The 17,659-nt window shown below is 37.5% G+C and overlaps 7 protein-coding genes across 7 annotated transcripts; 2 read left to right on the top strand and 5 right to left on the bottom strand. All coding sequences in view use genetic code 12, as the record gives it.

The window, feature by feature from the left end:
- Nucleotides 1-3,403: 3,403 nt before the first annotated feature.
- Nucleotides 3,404-4,717, top strand: BRG1 (GATA-type transcription factor BRG1; the record flags this gene model as incomplete). The annotated part of the gene is made up of 1 exon (XM_067689724.1): nt 3,404-4,717. One exon carries the CDS (start codon nt 3,404-3,406, stop codon nt 4,715-4,717), a length of 1,314 nt encoding a protein of 437 aa, XP_067551045.1.
- A 3,961-nt stretch (nt 4,718-8,678) lies between these two features.
- On the bottom strand, nt 8,679-9,854 carry I9W82_001023 (uncharacterized protein; the record flags this gene model as incomplete). Its single annotated transcript, XM_067689725.1, has 1 exon — nt 8,679-9,854. One exon carries the CDS (start codon nt 9,852-9,854, stop codon nt 8,679-8,681), a length of 1,176 nt encoding a protein of 391 aa, XP_067551046.1.
- A 138-nt stretch (nt 9,855-9,992) lies between these two features.
- Nucleotides 9,993-11,255, bottom strand: I9W82_001024 (amino acid transporter; the record flags this gene model as incomplete). Its single annotated transcript, XM_067689726.1, has 1 exon — nt 9,993-11,255. The coding sequence occupies one exon, from the start codon at nt 11,253-11,255 to the stop codon at nt 9,993-9,995; it is 1,263 nt and encodes a 420-aa protein (XP_067551047.1).
- An 823-nt stretch (nt 11,256-12,078) lies between these two features.
- ARO4 (3-deoxy-7-phosphoheptulonate synthase) lies at nt 12,079-13,176 on the top strand (the record flags this gene model as incomplete). The annotated part of the gene is made up of 1 exon (XM_067689727.1): nt 12,079-13,176. One exon carries the CDS (start codon nt 12,079-12,081, stop codon nt 13,174-13,176), a length of 1,098 nt encoding a protein of 365 aa, XP_067551048.1.
- Nucleotides 13,177-13,304: 128 nt separating this feature from the next.
- I9W82_001026 (uncharacterized protein) lies at nt 13,305-14,093 on the bottom strand (the record flags this gene model as incomplete). Its single annotated transcript, XM_067689728.1, has 1 exon — nt 13,305-14,093. One exon carries the CDS (start codon nt 14,091-14,093, stop codon nt 13,305-13,307), a length of 789 nt encoding a protein of 262 aa, XP_067551049.1.
- A 160-nt stretch (nt 14,094-14,253) lies between these two features.
- I9W82_001027 (hemolysin III family protein) lies at nt 14,254-15,282 on the bottom strand (the record flags this gene model as incomplete). Its single annotated transcript, XM_067689729.1, has 1 exon — nt 14,254-15,282. One exon carries the CDS (start codon nt 15,280-15,282, stop codon nt 14,254-14,256), a length of 1,029 nt encoding a protein of 342 aa, XP_067551050.1.
- Nucleotides 15,283-15,691: 409 nt separating this feature from the next.
- On the bottom strand, nt 15,692-17,461 carry GPT1 (Gpt1p; the record flags this gene model as incomplete). Its single annotated transcript, XM_067689730.1, has 1 exon — nt 15,692-17,461. The coding sequence occupies one exon, from the start codon at nt 17,459-17,461 to the stop codon at nt 15,692-15,694; it is 1,770 nt and encodes a 589-aa protein (XP_067551051.1).
- Between the last annotated feature and the right edge of the window lie 198 nt (nt 17,462-17,659).

Genomic DNA, 17,659 nt, shown 5'->3' on the forward strand with positions numbered 1-17,659 from the left:
AACGTTGGAACTTTTGTTTTTTCTTTTTCTTTTTCTTTTTTTCTTGCAAACAGCCAATAAGCTTGCACCGATACGGTTCATGCGTCACAAATGTCACAATCTTTTTTGTATTGTTTATAAAAATCTCCAATTATGTTGTTTTGGTAATACGTGGGGGATCCCACCCATACTACTCAGAGGGGATACTATACTAGCGAAACGCAGAGTATTGCCCCAACGAGGTGACAGCGAGGCTGAGTTACTAACGAGACTTAGAGCTCTCTCATGAAACTTGTTTACTTCGTTACTCTCTAATACCTCAAGGTATTCGATTTCAAACCCATCTAGTTGTCCCACGTGGTCCTTCTAAGAATTTGCGCAATTTCTATTGTGTTGAAAGGTTAATCGTTCTACAACTAATCTAACTATAACTTTAACACAGAGTGCTTCGATCCGATCAACAAAAAAGTTGCGCAAACAATAGAGCTTCTATAAAACTTTCCTGTATATAAGATCTTCTTTGCGTGAACTTTGAATTCTCCGAGCCGGGAGACTGTGGCATTCGTTGTTATCAACTATAACTTATCTTTGTTAAAGGTTTAGTATTCTAAGTTGAAACTGGGTCGCCGGTCCGATATAGAACTTTTTTCTTTTTTTACTCTAGAGCTGCCATTTATACATTGTTGAATGGGAGAAAAGGAGGTGCAAGAAATTTCACATGCTATCATAAAATTTGGAGGGGTAACAAGTGGTGTTGTTGCGCCAAGAGAGAAGAAGAAACAAGCCCAAATCTGTGTTGTAGGAATATGCCTTTAGATCTCGTCTGCGTTCTTTCCGCGGTTCTTCCCCCCCGCCGCTTTTCATAGATGCTACACAGGAGGATCTGGGTCATTACTAACTGTAAAAAAAGTTTATTTTGCCAAGTTTACCCAGGCGGTGAAGAAAATACAGTTGGACACACACAATCGGTGACAGACACATACAAGCAGACACACAGACAGAATCACACAGGCACACACATACCCCGCTTGTTTCCTTCTTTCGTCGTTTAACTAATCTTCTTCAAAGGGGCGAGCTAACAACAACGCAGAAGCGCAAATCTAATGAATTGTCTAGAACAATTGGAATTAACTAAAACACAATGTAATTTTTTTAGGTTTCAGTGGAACAATAGGAAAGCTTAAACGCTTAAAGAACAAAAGAAATATGAAACAGAAAAATTTATCTCCACTTTCGTATACGAACTGACTGAATCTTTGCTCTACTTACTGAATACAAGAATATCATAACCAAAGTTACTATGCAGAATCTTTTACGAACAAAACAAAATAACAATACTCAAAATAAAGTTTTCTTTCAACCTGCAAGGGAAAAGTTGAAAGAAAATACGTCACTATGGGAAGTGGAAATTTATTATTTGTTTTGGAAAGCAATAATATTTTCATTTGCTGACGGAAATATGAAGAGTTTGAACCGACAAAATTTCATTTCATTTCTCTTATAATAGTGAAACACGTTACACTTAATGGAGAGAATAAAACGGTTGTCGGAATGACGAAATTCGAAGACAAAAACAAGAACAAAAACAAAAGCAAAAAGGATAACCCAGATGTAAAACACAATTAAACAAAGGCCAAAAGGAGAGAGGACCTTGACAATTGAAAGAGAATAGGAGTGCATATGGGAGTTCCTATTGTCTTTTTTTGTCCAAAGCAATATAAGAAAAGGGAGGAACAAATAATAATGGAAATTAGGTTAAATAATAATATCCCTCCGGGTATTAATGGAGATCTACAGAAAATTTCAATAACCTTTTTCAGTGTACACAATATCCTGTAACCTTAATAATTCACTTGTTATCTACTACTATCTGGTTTTGTAGGTTTGCTAATAGCGTCATAGAAAATGAAACATTTCTTTTGCACAGGAGAGTACTCCCTCCTTTTTCCAAAGAAAAGACTGCTTTCCATGCTTCCAGACTTTCCCGTTGATTAGTAAGAAAGATTTTATGCATCAATTAAGTTTCATGCTTTTTTTTAAGTTTGGGGGATCAACACCGTTAATCTTGATCGTCTATTAGGCGCAGGACAAAAGAGGGCGCGACACCCAGTGAAAATCGGCACATCTCTAAATATAATGCATGAGAATGATGCGACAAAACACATGTTCTCTCAACTTGGTAAAGTGCCTAGACAATGTAAAACAATGTGGTCACCCACATAACAAAAAATACAGCGTCCAACCTCAAACTCGGTCGAATTCCTTCACCTGTGGAAACTACTCCTTTACAATAGAAGGTCATATGTCTTGTCCTCTGCTTCATAATGAAAGCGGGGAGAAGGTATTCTCTGCATTGAAAGAATATTATTCCTACCATTATTTTCTTTGCCTTTAGCTTTTCTTTCTTTTTTGGCATTTTTGCATCTGCGTTTTTTGTTAAAAAAATGTGTCAATGCCAAAGTACAAGTATAATAACGGAAGAATAGAACAGATGGGGCGCTTATTGCATTTGAAAATGGTACGTTGCCTGAGTTTCCTAGAAATGCGTCAATGTTTAAGAATAAGCCTTTTACTATATAGATCTCGTAATCTTTCTTTTTCTTCTTTACACTTGTTGCTTCTATATTTAGGATTTTATACATAAAAAGACGACGAGTCAAATTACCAATGGAGTTAATGCATCATTTTCTATATTTGGTCAAGTTACACAAACCTAAAATGCAGAGAAGAAAAAAAAAAAAAATGTGTAACAGTGGATTTGAGTTTATATGCAGGTAACTCTGACCAAATACACAAAATTAAAACTATAAGCTGTATAAAGAAGAAAGTACAAAGATTTAATTCGTACCAATTAAACCTATTGTACATATCTGTTTACTTTTATTATTGTGTTACCTGTGCTTTTGAACATATTATCTTTTTATTCTTTATTCTATGTCATATGCAATGCACACTTACTTAATCAAACAATATCCTTTTTTATTTTCTTTATGCAATTAGACAGAAATAAAGAAAAAATTATCTTTCTAACTGCACTCACTTTGTGTTTTAATCCTATAAAAATAGAATTTCTAAACCATACGAACAAAGTCTTTTGCGTAATTTCAATAGAGTTAGGTTTTCTTGCTTTTTTAGTAATTTAGTGGTTTAGCTTGGATTGCACATTTTTTTTTTTTAAAAAGTTTAAAAATCGATACATATATAAGTAAGGCACTTTCCCACCACTTTTTGGGGTTCCTTTGTAAATAGCGTACCTGAACAACCCACTTCTCACATTTCCTCACAACACGGCTGCCTTTTGATTTCTTTCTTTTTTTTTTTTTGTTTGTCATAAAGATTCTATATTTATTTCAACCATATCTTCCATTTCGGTCCTTTTGTTTTAGTCGTATTTTCTTTTCAATTCCAAGCCTAGGTTACAACCATGTCGATAGCAGCAACAACAACAGCATCACCATCAGTGACTACGACTCCTACTACTACTACAGCAAATTCTTTTAGGTTGCCTTCGATTCACGAGCTCACTGGTAAATCCAGCCACCATCAGAGTAGTCCACCTATGTCGTCGCCAAGATCCTTCACTGATAACCAAGTACAGCGCCCAGTATTACCTAGTCTTGGTTTGAATACCAATGTTAATGAACCAACTACATTTAGGATACCACCAATCAAACCAATGACTCCATCTAGCGTTTCCGTCAATAATTCGACTCTTAGCACACCAACCGAACAAACGCGGAGTAATATAGAGGCTTCAAGATTTACATCGCTTGTTTCACCACCCACAGTCTCCCACGACAAACAACCCCAGGCACTGTTGCCAATCCTCAATCAACCTAAGGCTGCTCTCGCTCCTGCTCCCGCTGCCTCTCCTCAATCTGCTTCAACACCAACAGTCGCTTCACCTACTTTTCATCTTACAAATAGTCATAATCACCACCATCCACATTACCACCAGCAGCCAAACATGCCACCACCACCACCACCACCACCATCTTTCCAATCACCAATAGATTACAACGGTGCACATGGCTCACCTCAATACCACCAACCAACCAGATCTTACTCTGCACCGGTACCACAATATATTACACATCACCCAGCCGTCTATACACAATCACATTATACAGTTCAACATCCCAATAATCATGGGTTGCAAATGTGCCAACCTTATACAATTGCTGAAGTTGTGTCTAAAACTGCCAACAAGTGCCATAGATGTGGTACTACTGAAACACCCGAGTGGAGAAGAGGCCCCAAGGGAGTAAGAACATTGTGTAATGCTTGTGGTTTGTTTCATGCTAAGTTGGTGAAAAGAAAAGGTGCAGTTGCTGCCGCGGAAGAGGTGTTGAATAACCGTGTAACTAAGGGTAAGAATGGGCGGAGAATCAGTAGTAGAAAGCTGTTGACTAATGACCACCACGGAAGAGAAAACTTTGGTACACACCCAGGCTTCCCACAACAACACCACCACCAGCAACAACATTCTCATCATTACCCTCCTACACAGTACACCAGTTTCCAACCTAACCAATCAGCTAGCCCACTACAGCAACCACCAATGCCCCCATCTGCACCCGCTTATCTGCTTCATCAACAACAATTACCACCACCTCCTCCAAATTCAACTTATGTGCCACAGGGTTACGTTGCAATGCCACCTTCTGCAGTGCCTATAAATACGTCGGTGCACTACCAACAGAGCCAAGTCTCAACTATGTCTCTAGTTCACCATTGAGAGGGGATTGATTGCGTGTTCAGGGGGTTAGGCCGTTTAGGGTTTCATGTATTTACTTCTTCTAAATTTACACTTATACATATATATATTACAGTTTTAGCTTTCTAATGAATATGCAACGAGGAATAGAATATAGAGTTTGATTGACACTGTCTGTTAGGAGGTTTATCTTGATGAAAGTCGACTGGTACCTGGTATTGGCTTAATCAGTGGCCGGAACCGTAGCCTTTTGCCGGAAGATTTACACAATATTACACAAAACTGTTTTTTATTTTTATTGTAGGGGTCTGGAATGGTTTCAGAAAATCTCAGAGAACAATAGAAAGGTTAAGATGAAATTTCTGGCAAAATATTCTTCCGAGGAATGACCCTCAGTTATAGTATTCAATACAGAGCATTTACCGCCATACACCTATAAATAGAGTGTGAAACTTTCAGTTAAGATCACAGCAAGGGTGGATCTTGCTCCCCGATTTGTCGATCAATTTTGATCGACCGATTGAGATCTGAAACGACAGGTGGAGAAAAGTTGATTGAACTGACTTATAAACGCATAATTTAAACACTATGATGCTGCCTAAGTATGCTCAGTGTAAGTGAACATTGGTCTCGAGTTGCTCGTACACCCCTGTGGCGAGCTTCGTACAACGTGTTCAAAAAAGTACCTCTATGTAAGGTGTCCCTATTAACCGTATTTTGTAATTTCAGGGGGCAACATGAATGGAGAATGCAGTAGTTTTGGTGTTTCAGAATTGTTTACTTATTCATTTTCCTCCCCCTTGCTTGTGCTATTTTGGGACAAACTGCCCGTGGTTACGAATCCGATGTACCCAACAATTTTTTTCTTTCTCCTTAGACAAGGAAATCTGAAGCGAAAGATTAGTAATACAAAAGAATGAGCAAGTTAATTGTTATCCTTTGTAACCCGTTCAATTGCTGCTAGCTTGTTTCATTGAGTCGTTTAACCACTTTACTTTTAGAATAAAAAAATTTCTTGTCGACTGGTTTGTACAATCTTTTGAAGTTTTGACTCTCCTTCAAACATCACAGGCGTGTCCTAAATTTCACGACACAAAATGGGTAATAATAATTTTTTTTCTTCAATCTAAAATCTACTCTGCTGAATCTGAAATTCAGATCTTTTAAAACAATGGGAAAAATCTACATTGTTTCAAGATGTGGCTGCCCAAAACTAATATGGTTATTCCAAGCGATGGCTGCTTATCATCTCCGCACCCTAGTACTTAGCATATAGCTCACTTCCTAACAATTTTGCCGACAAAGAAAAAAAAAAAGGAAGTAAAGAATTTACCCAATCGATGTCCCCTTGCAGCGCAGTGGGATCGACAACGCCTAAAAAAGAAAAACATAAAAAAACAAATTATAAAAGCAAGGTACAATCAAAATATTGACATTATTTAGACGAAGGAAATGAATGACCCAAAAAAAGGTCAGAAAAGAGATTTAAAGACCGACTTGCATATTAAAATTTAGCCGACAATGTTGACTTCTTTGATTTGTGTTTTCTTCTTTTTCATAAAGTTGAGGCGTGTTAAATAACTTTGATTAGAGAATGAAAAGCATTTTCCTATTTTGTGTGCCCAATGACAACTAAGCTTTTTTTCTCAACTCAAATGCATTGATTCTTATTTACTGTAAATAGAGTACACAATATGAGAAAAGAACAAAAGAAAAAAAAAAGGCTTTTTGGTGTCCTTTTTTTTGGGCGGCTAAATGCATTAGCTTGACTATAGAAGAATCGCTTAGTTTTGAGGCGAGCACATACGTCAGTAGTGAAGGTATATTGGAGCCACCTCGGCTTGCCTTACCTGGCCTACCCATTTCTCCTTTTGGAAGGAGGCTATGCTGAATGTAGAGTTGAGATAAATAGTCACACATGCAGAACTACAAGCAGCATCAGTCTAGACTCTTTTTTCAAAGCTGCATACCTGATATGGGTCGATGGAGATGAAGCGTTAAGTTATAATTTAGCATTCGAGACCATTGATAGCCTAACCAATTATCGTGCGTCTGCTTAAGCCTGTAGATCGTATGAGTCAAATTCAATGCTGAAACAAAATTTATAAGCGGCAAGAGCCAACTTCGTAGCTTTAAGAGTACACATTTTTTAACCAGATCGAATTGAATGGAAGCAATTCCTTCTGGAGGTGACATTTCTCACTTCTATTCCTTCTTCCCTTTGTTCAAAAAGTTATTCCGAGCTTTTATCCACGTCATTGAATATAGCCGCCGGACGTACAATAGGCGGATTTAAGATCCTCTATACATTTATTATTAATTTTGTACCTTATGAGTACAAAGGCGTACAAGAATAAGAAAAATAAAAAATAAAATAAAAAATCGTTTATGCAAATGCAAATGCAAACCAAAAAGAAAAAGTGAAGGCGTGCGTTGGCACCAATATATATATATATAATTCTCTTCGGAAAACAGACCATCTCAGCTTTCGCCCATGCATCTCTAAAGGCCAACATTCCCAACCTAAACAACATTCAAATGACTTTTCATTTATTTGACGATTCAGAAGCAGGATAAAAAAAATAATACAATACCGCAATTAGACATAACACAAAGCCAATTCAATAACCTGTCTTACCCTTTTACGAGAAATTCGTGTTGATTATGAATGGGAAAGTCATTTCAAAAAGAGTATGAGTACTTTAGTTGCAAGCCAAGGATTTGACTCTTTCCTCCTGCTTTTGGTGGAGACCCCCTTACACTAGAGGAATAAAACTGTCTAATATCTTACGATTATAAAGTTGCAAAGAATGGACAGGGCGCTCACCAGCATTTGCTTTACAAAAGATCTGACTACAATTTCTGAACATCGTACAACAATATTTTTTTTTTCCATCTGCGTCTACTGCTGCAATGAATATTATTACTTTTCGACGGTGTACGCGTCAAATGCAGTACTTCAATCGTATCGTAAGTTTATCTTTTGGAAACAGAAACATTCCCAGCTCAATCCCCGCAATATCCACAACAACAAACGTTTGTAAGGATTTACTAAAAACAAAAAAAGAAGAAATAGAGGTATCAACACGAAGCAAAAAAGGGTATTCACTAAAAAAGCCAAAATACACGAGAGCGTAAATAAATACCTTTGATGTATCTAAAAATAAAATGCAAAACACCCTTTGTGTTTTGCATTTTACCCCGCAGCCGAGAAAATGCTGCAAGTCCTTCCTTCGCTTCCTGTATGATCTAAAATTTAAACCGAAAAAGACTCATCAAGGGGATATAACACGGGTTTACTTGTTTTGAAATGAAACGAATGAGGTTGCCGAAGAAAACGACAAGCGTGTTTTTTTTTTTCTTGCTGTGCAGTGAAACTACTTTTCCTACAGTATCAGGATCTTATTGCCTCAGGTACTTCAAGATTGGATGTCAGGAACCATACACCGCGTAAGTGATCAAATACATTACAAATCTAAGTAGTTTTACCTCGAAGTAGCTGGGATCGTGATCCTCTCCTTTCATCGCTGTCATCGCTACACAGCATTTACTTGCGGGATTTGGAAATTTCCTAAAAGGGTTGCTTCTTACTTAGATTCTTGAAAAGCTGGATGCCACGAGAAAGAAAGAATAAACGATGCACAGTCTAGTTGCATGGTACTTGGCGGTGGTCAACATCAACACACACACACATAAAAAAAAAGATCAGCAAAAGTACTTTGCAGTCTAAAATTGCACCCGATATATGCCTTTAAGAGAATAACACAAACTGTGATGACGTGGTTTCTGCATTAACTGCTGACATGTAAACTATCAAAGAAAGCCAGCGTGTAGGTTTTAAGAAATTAACGTGCAGGCTTAAAGTGACTTTATACTAGGCAATATCTCCCCCCTTCTTTGATTAAGTAAAAACAATTTTTTTTCATACTTTTGCATCTACACGGTGAATTAACCCTTTCAGTCCTCTCTCATTTCTATAAATCTACTCTATTGGTATATCGTGTTTTCTCAACACATGCTTCACAGCTTCCTGAACATTGTCAAAGACTCCAACCGTAGGTTTAGCAATAATGCCATCATATTCTTCATCTTGGAAAACACCAGTTCTCAACAAGATCGATTGCCATCCGTTATCATTAGCTCCTTTAATATCCGACTCTGGGTTATCACCCACCATATAAATATCAGTAAAGGGAGATTCCAGTGGAACTGATCCAAGTAAAGGTAGTATTTGCTTTGTGTCGAATTTCTCTGAAATCAACTTCTGTCTCCAATCAATCAACACATGATGAGCGAAATCGTATTGCAATTTGAATGGTTTGCCCATGATTAATGATTCCAAATTCTTTGGTGGGGGTAACTTGTTTGTGGTGTTGTACAATGTCTCTGTGATGATTCTAAATGCGCCTTGTCCAAATCTAGGTAATGGGAAATCATTAGCGTAAATGTAATCATTGTTACTGAAAATTATAGGAATCGATGGCTTTGTTCGATCTTCAACTTGTTTCAAACTCCGCTTAGTTCCAATTAAACCCTTGTTGGAGTTCAACAAATCTTGAACAATTTGTATATCAGTTGACATATCACGGGGATCATTAAACACCAAAATTGCATCAATTGGTTTTTCCAAATCAACATCAACGGCATGTTCATCATAATCACGTTTGGTAAACATTGCATGTGGTGACACTGATTTATTGGCTTTAACTATATCGATAGGCATAATCACATCATTGAATCCATATTCGTAAGCCACTTTTCTTGCATTGTCTCCATCACCACCAACAACCAAAACACGATTGAATTCTGGGTCTTGCACTAATGCCTTCATGGGAGTATGACTTTGCACTATTTGTAATGGCGAAATGTTGGGACCACCGGTTATATGGGCCACTTCTTTAGCCTTTTGGGATTCCAGAACACCACCTCCATTGGTCATTAGTATGTAGGGTATCTTTTCACGATTGAGTAGTTCTAATGCTGGTTTGGCTTGAGGAATTGGTTTTTTGCCTCGTATAAGAACTCCATCTATGTCAAAGACAAATGCGATATTTCTATTGGGGTTGAGTAAGATTGATGAGGTGTGGATGGAGGAGGATACCAAGGAGGTAATCCTTGTAGAATGTAATTGCTTCTGAGCTCGACGAATGGCTAACATGATGTTATTGTACAGTTAAGAAAAGGGTTCAATTTGATTTGCCGAAGCCGCGATCCGCTTAAATTCGGATAGATTGTGCTACCAATTTGATAGAAGAGTTTACAGTTATTACATGTCTAATCTATAAAGTAATTGTCACTATGCTGATCCCCCTTTCAAGCACCAATCTCTTCCCCTATCCACTTGCATACCGCATAATTTCCTTTCAAGCCACAAGTTTATACACCCAGCAATTGCAATTCCCAACCCATCACTAACACTTACACATCCCATACTAAACTCTCGCTTCGATTTTGGTACTCCTTCACTTACTGAAACGAATGTATTGACATATGAGAAGCCTCCTAGTAAACCTTCATATGTAATCAATACTAAAAGAGGCCATATTGATGTGAATGGAAGGTCATAAATAGATTGAATGGTGGTGATGACGACATTCACAAACTGAAGCGCCGAAAGCAAGTAAAGCTTCTTTATTCGTATGCCAAACGATATTGAGGATCTCGAAATGAAGACACCCAATTGATATAGGAACCCATAAACAACATAGATGTCTCTATAAGATGTAAACAATCCTCGTGGAAGATCCTCTAACGGGTATAGCAAAGTTGGGGCAATACCTTGATTGATAACATATTCCGAGATGTACACAGTACACATTGGAATCATGTATGGTACAACTAATGGCTTGATTTTCTCAAAGGTGGTTTTAAAATGGTGGGTGATGGTTGAGATTGTTGGCAACTCCAGCACCCTAGCACCAATCTCAATCTCAATTTCAATCTCCTCATTATCTTCACTTAAAAGAGAATCACCAAGTTCGTGATACTCATGAGTAGGTGGAGGTAGTAGCAAGTAGTAAGTTGCCAAGAATCCCAATGGACAAACTGCAAACAATAACAAGACAATAGTCACTGGCATACCAATCACATTGGTCATCAACATGAACAAGAAGCTACCACAAAGCCCAGCTCCACCAGTACCACTAGAAAACCCACTGATTCCTAAAGAGCTATCACTATTTACCGTTCCATCAGTGTAGAAATGCGTCAATTGTAAAAAACTAACTTCTCCCATTCCTGAAGACAATGAAGCAAGCATTATACCAAATATCTTGGTTCCAATCGATTGCTGAGAAGTCAATGATATTAATAACATACCACAACTCGATAACCCCACGAGAGAGTATAATCGTACTTTGTAAGGAATGAAGTGAATAAAGAATGGAGCCACTAGTTTAAATGTAAAAGATGGCATGATATCAGCTAACAATACTACTCCTTTTGGTGTAGCTGATCCAACAAGGTCAATTGCAGCTGATAGAATTATAACATATAGTATATTGTTTAAAAGTCCAAATATGAAAAACGACGTAAAAATTTTTGTAGTGTTTTGTAACATGATCATTTGTGATATTGTACCGAGGGAGATGTCATGCGTGGGGAGAAAACAGTATTATAAAGTTATGGAGGTGGTGTTGCTCCTGTACTGGACACTGTTGTTTTGTTTGGATATCTAAAATATTTGACTTTCTATTACTCGAGGATTGATTGTTTTGAAATTTCTTGGTGATCGTGTTTTGACACAAGTCACATGACTAAATTGAAAGGAAAAAAGATAAGCCAAACCCTGCTATAATCAGCTTCCAATCTATTACTTGAATAGGAAGTCTATGTAAATTGCATCACCTTGCATATATTTCCAGTATAATTATCGGACAATAATCGTACGAACTTTTTTGAAGTTGGATATTTCATCGATGAAATGCGAGTATTGTAGTCTAGCTAGCTCATCACATGTAGGGTTGGGGGTCAGAGCTATAAAGCTGTTAGTAGTCCTATAAAGTTCTTGCTTCTATTCTATCGGAGAAGAGTTTAGTGGTTGATGGGAAACGCATGAAACACGTTGACTAAAAACTCTTTTGTGTAACAAATGCACAGTTGACTCATCTTCTTCATAAGAAAATATACCAAGTATATATATAGCACTTTACTTCTTGCTTTCTTACTTTTTCTCCTTTTTCCTCCTGCCATTCACTTTCTATATACAAGTGTCACTTATCCCTCACTGTTTTCATAAAAAAGAGTGTTTGTTCAAAACGCAACTAACTCATCATCAGCGGACTTTCATTCATTTTTTTGAAGAAGAAGAAGAAAATTTTTTTTGTTTTTTTTTGCAATAGTTTCCCATTACGATTTCAGTCTATTCCATTCTTTAAGTTAATATGAGCCACACACCACTTCCAGACGAATACGACGATACAAGAATTCTTGGCTACGATCCATTGATTCCACCAGTTGTGTTGCTGAATGAAATTAAAGCATCATCTAAATCTTTAGACGTTGTTATTAGAGGACGTTTTGAATCATCACAAATTTTAAAAGGTAATGATGATAGATGTCTAGTTATAGTTGGTCCATGTTCTATTCATGACACCAAAGCTGCTTTAGAATACGCTTCCCGTTTGAAGAAGTTGAGTGAAGAGTTGAAGGATGATTTGTGTATTATTATGAGAGCTTATTTGGAAAAACCAAGAACTACTGTTGGATGGAAAGGATTGATTAATGATCCAGATGTTGATAATTCCTTTGATATCAATAGAGGCTTGAGAATCTCTCGTCAATTATACTTGGATTTAACTGAAGCTGGTTTACCAATTGGTTCAGAAATGTTGGATACGATATCACCACAATACTTTCTGGATTTCTTAAGTTTCGGTGCTATTGGTGCTAGAACTACTGAATCTCAATTACATAGAGAATTGGCCTCTGGCTTAAGCTTCCCCATTGGTTTCAAGAATGGTACTGATGGTGGATTAGCGGTTGCTTTAGATGCTGTACAAGCTTCTTCAAAAGGTCACCATTTCATGGGTGTTACAAAGAATGGTACTGCTGCCATCACCACCACCAAGGGTAACGATACTTGTTTTATAATTTTAAGAGGTGGTAAAAAGATTACCAACTACGATGCTGAATCAGTCAAGGCTGCTAAAGAAGCCATCAGTAAGTCTACTGATCCAAATATCAAATTGATGGTTGATTGTTCTCATGACAACTCCAAAAAGGATTACAGAAACCAACCACAAGTTTTGGAGACTGTTGCTGAACAAATTAGTAAAGGTGATGATTCGTTAATTGGTGTCATGATTGAATCACACCTTAATGAAGGTAAACAAGGTATGCCACCACCAGGTCAACATAAGGATGTATTGAAGTATGGTGTCTCAATTACTGACGGATGTGTCTCTTGGGAAACTACGGTTGACATGTTGACTAATTTGAGTAAAGCAGTCCAAGCAAGAAGAAGCTTGAAGAAGGCTTAATGAGGTTACAAAAAAAAAAGGGGATTTTTAAAAAATTGGAGATTTAAACTTGTAGATTTATATATATATGTATAGGATATTTATTAAAAATGGTTCATGGTAGAGTCTAAAATAGGTGAGCAAATGTGCTATGTTCTCCAAGGTGCATTGGTTAGTAGTGCCTTGATTTCCTCATTACTCTTTGCATTTTGATTATCTCGTATTTGAATCAAAAATTCAGATAGAATAGGATTACTCAAAGCATAGCCTGGTTGTCTACTAAACGGATTCCTCTTGTTCCTCTTGGTAATTAACTTTTCTTGAGCACCATACCAATCCTTCTTAAACTCTTGCACAGCATTCTTGTACTCATTAATATCTATGTCCTTGAAATACTTGTCTGTCTTTTCTTTGCTTGCGTAATTGGGATTAGGACTGTTTCCAATATACTTTACTCGATCAACGGGGAATTCCAACGCTTGCGACAAGTGTAAGTCTAGAAATCTATCACGTTTGAATTCAAATCCAACAATAGTTATAAACTTAGGATATCTCTGCCAAATTTCATAGAATCGGCAAATCAGGAAAATGACATTTTCAAAAGAATCACGGGCATAGTTTTCAGTCGTTACTCGTCCATCTATCAGACCCAATTGATTCCGTTTAGCTAGATCAGTAGCTAGTGTGTAGTATGAAAACGCTTCTGATATGGGACCTGCTTCAGCTTTGGTTTCTCCTCCTGATATAATCAAGTATGAATTGGGGTCGTTTTGAAGTTCTTGCAAGCCTTGTTCAATGTGATCAATGAAACAAAGATGATCGTTGCCTTCAAGCTGGAAATCTGCCAAGTACCATGACTCTTGTTTAGATGGAGGCTCTCCTAGTTTGTAGATTCCATGGCAAGGTACAATAATCAAATGATTGATATCGAGAGTCATTTGGTGTATGGAGTCAAAGAAGAAAAATTGACAACTCGCAGATTCTGTCTGAGAGATTTCTTTCTTTTTTTTTTTCGCAACATTTACATTGACGTCAGATCTATACAAATCTTTCTACTTTCTAATGTCCCAGCATCAAAAACGTACACTCTAACCTGATCTACGCTAAGATATGCTGGTGCAAATAATGATAACACTGCACTAAAGCCAACCAATGACAATACGCAGCAATAACCACAAACACATGGAAAATCTGATGCGAATGTCCCACAATATCAAATTTGCCAATTCTTGGATTAAGCAACAACAGCTGCTCATCTTCATCAACATGAGTCAACCTCTCGGGAAACCTAGCTGCATACAACACTGCACCCAGTATATAAAACACGCCTTCTAAAATCAACCATTTAACTCCACATCGTTCCAGAGTTGTTTGTACACCAAATTTATAAATCCCATACACAACTGGCAAAACCCCTGAAAGACCAAATAGAATAAACATAGTTGATCTGAATGGTCGATAATGATTTTTGGAGAATTCCGGGTGTAATGTGGATATAGTACAGACAATTCCAAAGAATAATGTCAAAATCACAAAACACCACTTCTCTAAAGGCTCATCATAGTAAGCAAACAAGATGATTGAAATTAATGAACAGGTGATCAATATAACAATTCCAAAGTAGTCCAATTGGTTACCAAACTTGCTGACTTTGTGTGAGTGTGATTTCAATGTATGGAAAACTGATGACATAAACATACAAAATGTACAAGCAACTCCAAATTGAAGAAAGTTCAACTTTTCCCAAACACCCAAGTAGTTGTCATATATGTGGAGGTGAAAATTGATGTAGTAAAGAATCATCCAGAATGATATACTCGAAGGTATCAAATGGGTATAGATATTTACCGTCTCATTGTGTATATATCCCAAGGACTTGATACTATCCCAATACAGTGACGTACCTCTAACATATCCTGATCGAATGTAGTGGTTATCTTGTTGCCATTCATCTAGTTCATGGTAGTAAGCTAATCTTCTTGCAAGGGGGCTGCTGCTGCTGCTGCTGCTGGAGCCATTTCTTGGCGAAGATGGACCCGGGTTGGTGGGACCCTGCTGTTTTGGACTCACGTTTGAGTCTTGGGTTTGCCTTTGTCTAATAGTGCTAGATACTGGTTCGGATTTCATTAATGAAGGTGGGAAAGCGAGTGATATAGTTTGTCACCTGTAGTATCTGTTGATTGAATTATAGCAATTGCATGTGAGAAGGAATCTACGGCATTTGAATTTTTTTGGCGGAACCCAAAAGTGGAAATTAGATTACTGTGAATAGAAAAAATACGCTGTCGTTTCCACCTTCACAAATACATTGTATGATACGAAGTGGTCGTTAGTAATCAGTAGTTTACTTACTTGTTAAAGATTGGAGCTGTAAGGATATTGAGTTTTTAATCAAGTTTACCTCCCGATTTTGAAATTTTGCAACCAAATTGGAACAAATACTGCAAACCATGTCAACTACTTTGATGCGTAACTAAAAAGACACATTCTTCTAAATTACCTTCTTACTCATAACGTATATATTCCTATACTCTACTCAACTCTTTTCATTGCTTCGCGAATTCACCTCAGATGCATCAATAACTTGCACCTTATCATACCCTTCACTTCCGGTACTATTCTCAACTTCATCACCATCATATACAATATCAGCTTCATCAATATTACTTTTTGGCCCTTTATACCATTTATGCGCATCCACAATAAACCAGATTGTTACAATTAAAATGGATCCAAAGTACACCAACACCGTCCAATTCATTTCCTTGGGGTTTAAATCTTTACCTCTAACTGTAGGGAAACACAATATAGGAATCATTAACGTGATAAACATCACGGATAACCAGCCAACAGGTTCGGAAAACTTACCTAAATTCCAAGGTCCTGGTTTGAATGTGTTTCTTGCCCAAGTAATTTTAAGCAACGTGGGCATGGTGAATGAAATGAATCCAGAAATACCACCAACGGAAAATGTTGCACCAATTGCTACATCACCAGCGAATAACAAAAGCAACAACAATTGACCAAGAATGACATTGATTACGACTGCCCAGATGGGAGTTTGAGTCAATGGTGAAACACGTTTCCAGATTTTTGATCCTGGGAACAATCCATCTCTTGAATATGCATAAGTTACTCTTGATGCTGCAAGCAAACAGCTTTGAGCCATTGAAAAGGATGAAATTACTGTGAATGCAGTTGCTGCCAATACCAATTTCTTTTCCATAATTTGAGTCAAGTATGTCACAAATGGTTGTCCCAACCCTTGAGGGTCAGCGGCAATTTCATCAAGATTGACTACAGTGTATGCTATTGCAATCATAAACACAAACCCGACTAATCCTCCAACAGAGCTAGTCAATACAATTGCACGGGGCACATTGATTGTGGCATGGGCGCATTCTTCAGCCAAGTGGAATGGTGAATCGTATCCAGACATGGCCCAAATGACACCCATGAATGAAATCAAAAATGAAATACCTTGGGGCCATTCTGCTTGGTTGTATAATGACCATGCAATTGAATTTGGATTAAACTTGGTAGTGACGCCTTCATTCAACTCCATTCTCTTGTTACCAGCTAGGATCATCACAAAGACAATAATCAAAAACAAGATGTTACAAAATGCACCAACTGAGCTTACTCGACCTGCCCACTTGGCTGGCATTGAACATATTAAACCACAAACTATTTGAATCCCAGTTGATAACCCATACACATGGCCATTGGATGGAGTATAACTGGCATCAGTAAATGAATACAACGCCAAGATTAAACTAGCACAAGAATAACACACCGAAGGAGCAGCCGTAATTTGACACAACCAGTTGGTCCAACATGTAAACCAAGTCAAATACGACCTATACTTTGGAGGCGCTAATTGTGAAACAACATATGGCGTACCAGCAGAACAAGGAAATGCAGAAGCTACTTCTGCCATAGACAAAGCCACAGTGGTGATGAAAATCATGGCAATCAACCAAGGTATAGGTGACATACCAATAACCAACTGTTGATAATCAAAAGTTGCGGCTATCGAGGGCAAGAGACCCAACATGGAGAAACTGACTGAAAATACAGTCCATAAGGAAAACTCTCTTTTCAACTCTTGCTTGTACCCCATTGCCAAGATCATGGCTTCGTCTTCATTCACTTCATGGTCAACATTAATGGTGATGCCTCGATGGGATAGTATTGATGTTACGGGTAGAGCATCAACATGGACTTGCGATACTATTGGATGTATAGCGGCACCACTGCTTGCAATTGGTGTTGCTGTTGAGCTCTTTGTTGATTTTAGTGGCATGTTGTTGGAAAAATGTAAGTCAAGTATATCTTGTATGATGGGCGTTCTCAATGTTTGAAATGGAAGGATTGTCGGCCTCTATATATATAGTATTTTGGTTCTAGCGGGACTAAGAATTTAACCTTGTTCTTAAAAAGAAAAGAAAAAGAGAAGGAACTAAATAAACTTTGATTCTTAATGATATTGTTATGTGTTTCA

Source organism: Candida metapsilosis (assembly GCF_017655625.1).
Source record: "Candida metapsilosis strain BP57 chromosome Unknown scaffold1, whole genome shotgun sequence".
NCBI lineage: Eukaryota > Fungi > Ascomycota > Pichiomycetes > Serinales > Debaryomycetaceae > Lodderomyces > Lodderomyces metapsilosis.